A 10713-nucleotide genomic window follows, 5' to 3' on the forward strand; every position below is an offset into this window, starting at 1 on the left:
TTAACCGGTAAGTGCTTAACATTAGGAGTCAATTTATTTTTATTGGGTAAGACTGTAGTACATCAAAACGTATCATATACTAACAATTTACCTGGTAAGCACTTACCCGGATAAGGGTCATCCCCTCACTTACCGGATAAAGACTCTCCATCCTTATCATCGCTCTTACCGGATAAGATTCTTGGCCCTTGCCATGTTCATCCGGCGAAGAAAATTACCCGGTAAGTACTTAACATTAGGAGTCAACACTATATTTTATTTTATTGGGTAAAATTGTAGTATATCAAAACGTATCGTATACAACAATTTACCCGGTAAGCACTTACCTGTGTAAGAGTCGTCACCCTCACTTACCGGGTAAGCCTATCCATCATTATCATCGTTCTTACCGGATAAGATTCTTGGCCCTTGCCATGTTCATCCAACGAGAAAAATTACCCAATAAGTGCTTATCGTTAGGAGTTAACACTATAATTTATTTTATTGGGTAAGATTGTAGTACATCAAAACGTATCATGTACAACAATTTACCTGATAAGCACTTACCCGGATAAAAGTCGTCACCCGCACTTACCGAGTAAGATCCTCCATCATTATCATCACTCTTACCAGGTAAGTACTTACCGAATATGCGTTTAGTAAACGGCCCCTTACTCTTATTGTATGTATCACTTTCCAAACATTCATTTTGTTATCCATCTTATATATTCAGACCAAAGTGCCTTAATACAAAATACAAAATCAACCAATATACATCGCATTTTTATGCATTATAAGATTGCCACATATATTTAGACAGTGTACACAATAAAATAAAAATCCAACAAAATCTAAAGCAAAACTAACAAACCCCATGATGGGATCTGAGGAATATACGATGTATACAGACTTGACCTCAGATCAAAAAGCACCCTTGGCTGAATGGTTGATCAAAAAGCACCCTTAGCTGAATGGTTAAAGCACCCAACTCATAATTGGCGAATTCGTTAAGTTCAATTCCAATAAAGGAAGACAACGGTTTCCGAGAAAACTCTTGTGAAAAGTGTGCAAAAAAAGTCACGACCAACAAAGAAAAGATGGATCCCCCAACACACCATGAAACCATGTTATTGCAATGCATCAATTTAAGACTTAAAAAGTTTTTTAAGAAATATTTTAGGTTTGTTTTTCCCAAGAAAAAGAACACAAATGAAGCTGTGTGTACATGCTCTCTTCTGTAGAAACAAACATCCTTCGAGGAAAAAAAACCCCTACAAAACTCTCATGCAACAAGGGAGGAACCAAAATTTTGATTCGAATTCGTCAAAATTACACAAGAAATGTTCGGATCTCACCCTTGAACGCCACCGTTTGTTGTTGTTTCGTCCATCGCCACTGCTTCATCGCCTTCACCTTTTTCGCCTTTCTTGCCTGAAGAAAAACAACACTAGTTAAATTTTTTATAATTTATGCTTATTGAAAAAATACGCCATGTGATTAGAGCCACGTGCTAGCTGCGAAATTCACTTTTTTTTCTTCCAATTATGCCCTTTTTACTGAATTGATAAATGTTTAAATGTCCTTTTTAGGTCATTTTATATTGTCATCTACTTTATCGGCTAACATCTTGCTTATTTACCAGGAACTAGCTTTTTCAGCCTACGAGCTAGTTTTGCTGAACATAGCCAACGTCCAATTCATAACTTTGGTTCCGAACCCAACGTCCAATTTGTACAGTTATTTCCGACCAAGACCCTACTTACAAGTGAGATATACTTTGTTTGGTTCAGCGAAGTATATTTAGGTAATCTTGTATTGTGGTTAGGGCTGCACATGGTTTGAGTTGGTCAGGTTGAAGGACTTGGACAACCAAACCAACCCAAGGTTTGCGGTTTGAAAAATCTCAACCCAAACCCATAGTATAGAAATTGTAATATAAATTTTGATTATAGGTACGGGTAGGTCTAATGTACATATATTAATCAATAACTTAACAATCATGTTAAATCCCTAGTATAGAAAGGCATCGAATTCATTGGGTCGGGTCGGGTCGGTTTCAAATTAACCGAACCCAATTCCAACTCAATAGATGCGGTTTCGCCTAATATTGTATCAACTATGTGTCGGTTTACCCTGGGTTGAGTTTTTTTGGGTTGGGTTGGCCAGGTTAGTAGGTTTTTTGAGCACCCCTAATTGTGGTTGCGAAAAAGAGATATCTAGAGTTTTTAGACTATACCCTAAAAAGAAATATGCTGCCATTTATTTTGGAATGGAGAAAGTATTCCATATTAGTAAAAAGCCAGATTTATGGCAAATTACCTTTCTTTTTCTTGCCACCACCCTTCTTCTTGCTCTTCACAGCTAGAGCTAACCAAGCTTTAATTTCAGGGTCATCAACAGTTTTAGTTGGCTGCAACTCCTGCAGAAAATGTGACGTAATGCGGTCTGATCCATTTGGCATTAGAAGAACCGTGAATTTGATATGTGCAACAAAATCACCTGCATCACGAATACCCAATGATTTTCACTCAAAATTAGGAGCATGGAAATTTGCATGTTATTGCTTACGCTTAACAATCTTTTCAAGTTTAGTCTTATTTGCGCCTCTTTTTTCGCACAAATTTCCGCTCTACTCTTTGGGATACATCTTAACCCCCAGAACTGCACTAGTTTGGTTTGATTTGGTTTTTAATTGTTACATAAATATCAAGGATGGTACTCATACCAGGCTTTTCATGAAGAACAGGGTATGGCTGCAAAAGCTCGTGATTAACACACTCAACCAATCCTAGCCGAGCACGCTTCTCTTCCAGAGCCCTATAACCAACAGCACGCCATATACCGATTGGAATTGGAAGTTCAAAGACCAAGTATGCAAAGTGGATATAATGAAACAGTAACAAACCTAGCTGAGAACGGCATGATTGGATATTTTTGGTTGATCTCGCTAAATATGAAACGGGATGCTTTCATTTTCAAGTGATAATTCTTGTCAACAGCTCTTTTGTAAATTGTCGTCTGTTTCTCATCCAACAACTTTGGCTGCAAAAATCATCATCAAAGCATAAAGCTTCAAATATCAATGCAGCTAAACAAATAGAAACCCTTTTCTAAAACTCTCGAGTAATTATTACCTTGCCATCTCCAGTGCTTGCAACTATATCAATTGCATAAACTTCATTCTCCTCAAACTCGGCATCATCAACTCTGGTATCAGGATTTGTGACACTTAAAACAACTTTGTTTCCATCAATCACAAATTGCTTCAGTTGATGACTAAGAACACCTTCGACAATTTTGCAGTCATATGCAGCTGCAACCTTTTGAATGGCTTCAGTCACGTCTTGATTCTGCATTATTGAAGATATCAAGAAAATGAACTTTTGTACCATCCAAGACTTTTTGAACTAGAAAAAAGCAGAATTTGATAAATCCACCACAAACAAAAAAATAAATATTAATCAGCTTATGACCTTTCCAAGTTCAAAAAAATAGTAGCATCCAAGTTCACTTACTATAATATGCATTTTACAATATTTTTAGTTCCATAGTTAGACAATTTTCTATATAATGTGTAAAAAAGAAATTCCACAGCTTAGATTAATAAAGCTTTTGCAACTATAAATTCACATATCATAAATTTAGTGAAAGACATTCTGTAGCAAAAGAGTAGAAACACTCAGAGTAACCATCACATAAGGAGCACCCATAAATATATAAACACTTATTTGGAGTGAGAACTGAGTCAACCCAAGTTAGTCTATAAATATACTTATATAGAGGTGAACAGTAACTAATTTAAGCATCAAAGAATGGTGAACATTTGGTACCAATGACTATTAAGGAGAAATAACTTCCATGCAGGTAGCAGAACAGAAATATTTAAAAACCAAAAAACGACATGATAATCTATCAGTGTAACTATGACTATTAAAAGCATCATAGGAGAAACTCCATAGCCCAAAAATAAGTACATCATTTAGAGAAATCATGTCATTTCACCCCATTAGGGTCATATCATACCAATATGAAAATAAAGACAAGGGTCATGCCATAAAGACACTAGAGCCCTACTATCTAAAATAATATATATATATATACACACACACAAAGTGACAACTTCGAGTAAAAAACGACAGGTATTTAGACAATAAACTAATGGAAGCTGGAAAACACTTTTGGGGGGAGGGGGGGGGGGGAAGAACAATGATCCAATATCAGTGTAACTATGACTATTAAATGCATCATAGGAGATACCTCCATAGCTAATAAACAATTTACATCATTTAGAGAAATGTCATTAGTTCCCCATAGGATACCTTGTAGAAGTCAAAAACAAAATAAAAGGTTTATTCCTCAAGAGCCATAAATTAAAAACACTAAAAACCCACACCCCAAATAGAAAATACATAAAAATGGGTTATAATGAAGGAATAACTTCAAGGCAGGAGAAAATAAATCCAGAGAATAAATTGTTGGAAGCCTCTAAACGATTAAGAAGATGAAATAAACAAGATTCACCATCACTATAACAAAAGCATCATAGGAGAAAACTCCATAGCCCATAAATAACCACATCAGCTAGTGATAGTGTGTTATCAGTTCACCACAAGACCCGACAAAAAGATGAATAAACAAAATAAAAGGTGCATCTGTAGATCGATGATAATGACATTAAAGGTCATCCATTAGAAAGGAACACAGAAACTGACTCCAAATAAAAAATATAGATAAATAACTTTTTAACATGAAACAGCTACCAGTCAGTTGATGGATATCCATGAAATAAATTATTGGAAGCAAGAAAATTCTTAAAATGTAGAAAGAAACATGATTCTCTATCAGTGTAACTATGACTATTAATAGCATCACAGGAGAAACTCCGTAGCCCATAAATACTACATCATTTAGAGAAATCATGCCCCTATCAAGGATGTAAAGGTACTACAAAAAACATATCTGCATGATACAAAAAAGATATCAAAGAGGACTGCTCGTCTCCAAATAAAAAACAAGCGGTAGTAAATATGGTAAGAAGAAAGGACATATAAAACCTAGAGAAAAGAACAAAGATTAGCAATCAAAGAAATATGGACGAAATAACTTTACATATAACTACCCGTCAGGAAAGAGAGGTCCATAGAATAAACTATTGGAAGCAAGAAAATTATTACAATGTGGAAAGAAACATGATTATCTATCAGTGTAACTATGACTATTAATAGCATCACAGGAGAAACTCCATAGCCCATAAATGTTACATCATTTAGAGAAGTCATGCCCCTATCAGGAAGGCAAAAGTACAACAAAAAACATATCTTCATGATACAAAAAATATCAAAAAGGACTTCTCGACTCCAAATAAAAAATAAGCCATAAAACATGCACAAGAAACATATGCATGTGCATGGGTACACGCATCTATAAACATAAATGAGTATAACAAGCTTAAAAATCACAACATTCTACCAAACAGAACTCCACAAAATCTCTAAAGACCATGCTGGTAAACAACTAGAAATAAGTATCAGTTCCCACGAGAGGTCTTTTTTAACTATGATCGGTTGTTCATCACTTGTTAAGGGAATAACATTAACTAAAAATATGACATTACAAACACAGCTACTAGTGCACAAAATATATCTGACAATGGGTTTACTACAAGAAATGAAGGCAACGTAAATCTCTACCAAAAAACCATGACAAAACATCATTTAAAATGATAAATAGAGTTCTACAATTAGGCATTTAGAAAATTATAAGGATTTCCAAAATATAAACATCATGATACAATTTTCTTCTACATGGTTAAATTGAATCCAGCAAAATAAGAAGAACCAATGGAACATTCATCAAGTGGTAAAAAAAATTCAGCTTTATATAGAAAAAAATGAAAAAAAAATTAACAAATAGATTACCTTCTTTCCAGGTCTCACGAGCCTTAAGGCAACCTCAGCAGCAGTATTTGCAGCGGCAATAACATCAGCTGCTCTTCCTGTCACTGGGCCTTGCTGAAGGACATGAGTGTGCCCCACCACAGCTATGAAACCATCTATATGACAGCCCATATCACTGGAACCAAATCAAAACCAATCACTTAATCACATTAATAATCATATCAATAAGCTAGAGTCAAGCCTTTGAAGCTAACTAAACCCTGTCAACACTTACATTTTCAAAATGTCACCTTCTTTCAAGACCGTCTCATCGCTGGCAAGAGGGGAGTAATGGCAGACTGTGTTGTTCACAGACAAACATGTTGGAAATGCAACACCCCTTTCAATCTTCTTTTTTACATTCTTGTACATATTCCCAGTTTGCCTATATTAATAGATAGTACAGACATCAAGTCCAGCGTTCAATTATAATAGCACACTCATGTAAAAATTGAACAAGATAAAAGCTTACTCTCTGATATATGAGTCTCCTTTCTCGCAAATGTCAACAATCTTGGCGTTGGGCTTGCATTCTGACAATACCAACTGCAAGGCCTCTGCAAGAATGATCAAGTTGTACCCTTATCAACTTGACAAATAAGAGTACAAAAAACTCTAATCTAAAACAAAAGGATATGTTTGTATGTAACCGAACTTAACTAATCAGATAAAAGATAAGATGAAAAAGTTCACATTTGGATAGAAGCTACTAGCAACAACTAGCTCAAGCATAATACTATCCCTTTAACTTTGTATGCTTTATAGCATGCCTTTGGAGTCAATCTTAGAAGGGAATGAAAATGCATCCATATCATCAATCATAGAAAGAGGAATATAATGTGGAGGAGAATGAACCAGAAGTAACATCGGTATCTGCAATCATTGGAAGAAAATTTCTTTTTAGGAGGAAGAGAGTTCTATTTCTTTCATAATACGACTTCGTAATTACTAATAAAGAAAGTGAGCTTGGGCAGTAGAAGACTAAGAACAGAGAAGATGGTTCTTATTGTTTCCAAACCTCTTACCCACATAGCAAATGAAAGAACTTCCATTTCCACATCAATTTTAAAAGTAGAGAACTTCAGCGATACACCAAGTATTCAGTAACATAAATCCTTCATCTAACTGATTCAATAGGACTTCAAAATACCCCAAAACAATACATCTCCCTGATTATATCAAAACTAATCTTTTGCTGATCTTAATCACGCAAAAATAATCATAGAAGTGAAGTTAAGTTCCCTGCATTTCTTGAACATCTCCCAACTCCCTCAAATTCGAAAATGCACGAACACAAAAAACCATATACATGTCGAATAAAAAATCAACAAAATGCGATAACTCAACAAATTATACAACAAAAAATGGATGAATAGTATTTACTGTTGACAATCTCAGCGGCCGATTTGTATTTCGTTACAACTTCAGAAGAGGAAAGATCCAACTCCTTCTCTTCCCCTCTTTCATCGTCCGACATATTTCTTCAAACAACAATAAACGTTACAAAAACCAACAATTAGGTCAAGAAAAAAAAATCATAAATAGATGAATAAACGAGTTGAATTAAGTAATGAATTGGTGAAAAAAAAACGAATTGCAATCTGAAAGATAGGACTTACCAGAAATTAATAGAGATTAGGGTTTAAGCAAGGAGAAAAGATTTTGAAAGAGAACTGGAAGACAGAGAGTGTGGGTCGGTGTTTGAGTTGGGACTGGGGCTAGGGTTTGAAAGATGGCCGTGGTTTTGCTTTTATACCGATGCGTTTCACTGTTTTTAGGGTTTTTGCCTGGTTCACGATTTCACGTTCATTCCGTACGCTATTTACGTTTTGTGTACATTACACTTTTGGTCCTTGCAGTTTACACATTTTAACAATTTGTTCTTGAAATAAAATGATCATGGGAAAGGACTACATTTTTTAACACCTTGGATCTTTGTCGTTAACTCCATTTATAAATTATGTTATCATATTTAAGGGTAGCTTGGTCTTTTTACCTTTTTAAAAGATTAATATATATATATATATATATATATATATATATATATATGTGGAGGTTCAAAGAAGAGCACTTTCATTTTATGAGAACGCAAGAACATCCTTATCATATGTGATAATACGCGTGAGGGACCCTGTGATATGCGGACGACGTGTTTTGCGACTTAGGCCACGTCAAGGGTTGTTTGCGTCTATGATTTAGCGTCACATATAATAGTCTTAATGAATTATAGTATCATATCAACAATACCCTTATCATATGTGTTAATACTTATGAGGGGGCTTAGTGGTGTAAGGGCGACTTGGCTCGCAACCAATATCACATTGAAAATTGTGTGTGTCTCTGATTTAGTGTCACATGTGATTGAATAATAGTATCACATGTAATTGTCTATAATAAAGAGTGTTTTCACGTTCTCATAAAATGAAGATCTCATTTGAACCCTTCCCTATATATGTATATATATATATATATATATAGGGGAGCGATCAAATGAAAACCACTCAATTTGTAAAAACCGTAAAAACCTCATTCCACCAATCATAATTTTTCATTTTGTTCATTTCTTTGTAATTATAAGAGGTTGATTAATCATTTTTATTGTAGAGGATGTTAATCATGGATATTATCATCTTCATTATTTTAATTTTAGAGAAATACATGAAACAATTTTATTAAAATTTTATTAAGTAGTATATGAAACAATTTCATAACCATATATGAAACAACTTCATCAAAAAAAGTATTATATGAAACAATTTCACAAGATTAAATAATTTCATGAAAAAATTTCATAAGATTACGACGGATGAGAGTAGTTTTTTACGGTTTTTACAAATTGGAGTGATTTTCATTTGATCGCTCCTCTATATAAAACAGTTTCATTAAGTAGTATATGAAACAATTTCATAACCATATATGAAACAATTTCATAACCATATATGAAACAATTTCATAACCATATATGAAACAACTTCATCAAAAAAAAGTATTATATGAAATAATTTCACAAGATTAAACAATTTCATGAAAAAATTTCATAAGATTAAACAATGAAATCGACGAATAAGAGTAGTTTTTACGGTTTTTACAAATTGGAGTGGTTTTCATTTGATCGCTCCTCTATATATATATATATATATATCGAGGGATAGAGAGTATGTCAAACACTTCCCTTGTCACCCCCGGTGTCCGGCCTCCTTCCCTCCCCTTTCTCAATCTTACCAATCACCATGATTAATCTCTCCCCCTCCAGTATTTTCCTCCTTCGTCACTGCACAATAGGATACGATTTTTTGCAGTTGAAGTTATTTCATCTCTCATGATAGCATCATCACTCCCGGACTGATTTTTTGCACCATAAACCATCAGTCGCATCTTTATCAACCATGGAATCAAGACTTTAACATTTTGCATCTCTATCAACTTGTTTTAACAAAAAAAAGGACCACCCACGTAAAAAACTCTATCACCACCCGTAATCATATCACCATAGAAAATGACACCATCCTCAATAGCATAAGTTAAACTACTACGACCAATGAAAACAAACTGTCATCAGCGTCGGCAGAAAACGCACCCAAAGAAACATGTATGCCTGTAGAAATTTACTAATTGTTCGCCAGTATACTATTTTCATTTGTATAATAGTCAACATTTCCTGCATCTTAACATACCCTCCCTTCGGTTTTTTCTTGCGAACTTTAACCCTACTCACTAAATTCATCACCGATCTAAGCACTCAAACTCACTACTATCAAATACCTCTGTACTAATTCACCGAGTTGAATTTCGGTGGATGAGGACAAAGATAAGGTGTCCTCACATGGAGTGGTGTACTATATATAAAGGTTGGTTCAAGTAAGAATGATATATATGAGGAGAATGTAAAGGTTCATATGTGAATCATTTAATACATTTGAAAAAACTACTTAAAGATGTATATGTGAACCGACGTTACACATTATTCATATATGTTCAGTTGTGCATATTCAAATGAATTTTTCAATGATTCACATGGGAAACTTCTATTAACATTATATTCTTATCTTTTCAAGATATTTTTTTTTTATTTGGGCCTCCCAATGTCTGTATATATCATACTAATATGATATAATAACTTTTTTTAATATGAAATGAGTAATATAAGTAAAATTAATGATGAAATTGCCCCTAATTAAATGAGTTAGGGACCGTTTACCCAATTGCTTATCTGGTAAGCGCTTATCGATAGAACTCAACACTATGATTTATTTTGATGCGTAAGATTTTAGTATATCAAAACATATTGAATGCAACAATTTACTGGGTAAGAGTCGTCATCCTCACTTACCGGGTAAGACTCTCCATCATTCTCATCGCTCTTACCCGATAAGATTCTTGACACTTCTCATGTTCATCCGATGAAGAAATTTATCCAGTAAACACTTACCAAGTAACTGTTTAGTAAACGGCCCCTTAATTTAAGTTTTTAAACAGAGACCATCTACTGTAATACAATTTATTAAGGACATAACCATTGCTTTAACAAATCTAACATTAATTATATTAATAAACTATTTAATACACTTAGGGGGTTGTTTCACAGTTGTTAAATGGTCTAATACAAAAATGATTAAGTAATCAAAATAATTAAGAGGCTTTGTATAATTTTATACCGAATGAAAAATGACTTTCTGATAGAAACAATAAAAAGATATTTCTTTCTCTACCAATATTTAACTTTAAAGATTTTTACATTTTCTCTCATACTTTCTTCAAAATAAGAAACTTTTGAAGGATTTCAGGGATAAAAAATTAA

General features: G+C 34.0%; 1 protein-coding gene across 1 annotated transcript; it reads right to left on the reverse strand.

Moving 5' to 3' along the window:
- Positions 1 to 1077: 1077 nt before the first annotated feature.
- Positions 1078 to 7648, reverse strand: LOC112518155 (ERBB-3 BINDING PROTEIN 1). The gene is made up of 10 exons (XM_025125755.1): positions 7535 to 7648; positions 7299 to 7396; positions 6388 to 6472; positions 6151 to 6300; positions 5898 to 6051; positions 3114 to 3329; positions 2885 to 3021; positions 2705 to 2796; positions 2299 to 2478; positions 1078 to 1410 (listed from the first exon to the last, which is right to left on the reverse strand). The coding sequence occupies exons 2-10, from the start codon at positions 7390 to 7392 to the stop codon at positions 1331 to 1333; spliced, it is 1188 nt and encodes a 395-aa protein (XP_024981523.1). The 5' UTR covers positions 7393 to 7396; positions 7535 to 7648; the 3' UTR covers positions 1078 to 1330.
- Positions 7649 to 10713: the final 3065 nt, after the last annotated feature.

The sequence above is a fragment of the Cynara cardunculus genome (genome assembly GCF_001531365.2).
Source record: "Cynara cardunculus var. scolymus isolate 2C chromosome LG 9, CcrdV1, whole genome shotgun sequence".
In the NCBI taxonomy this organism is placed as follows: domain Eukaryota; kingdom Viridiplantae; phylum Streptophyta; class Magnoliopsida; order Asterales; family Asteraceae; genus Cynara; species Cynara cardunculus.

Coding starts and splice junctions, on each gene's coding strand:
- LOC112518155 (XM_025125755.1), bottom strand. CDS start 7,392: ATGTCGGACGATGAAAGAGGGGAAGAGAAGGAGTTGGATCTTTCCTCT. Junction 6,473..7,298: donor GGCCGCTGAGATTGTCAACA/GTAAATACTATT, acceptor TCATTCTTGCAG/AGGCCTTGCAGTTGGTATTG. Junction 3,330..5,897: donor TCGTGAGACCTGGAAAGAAG/GTAATCTATTTG, acceptor TCAATAATGCAG/AATCAAGACGTGACTGAAGC.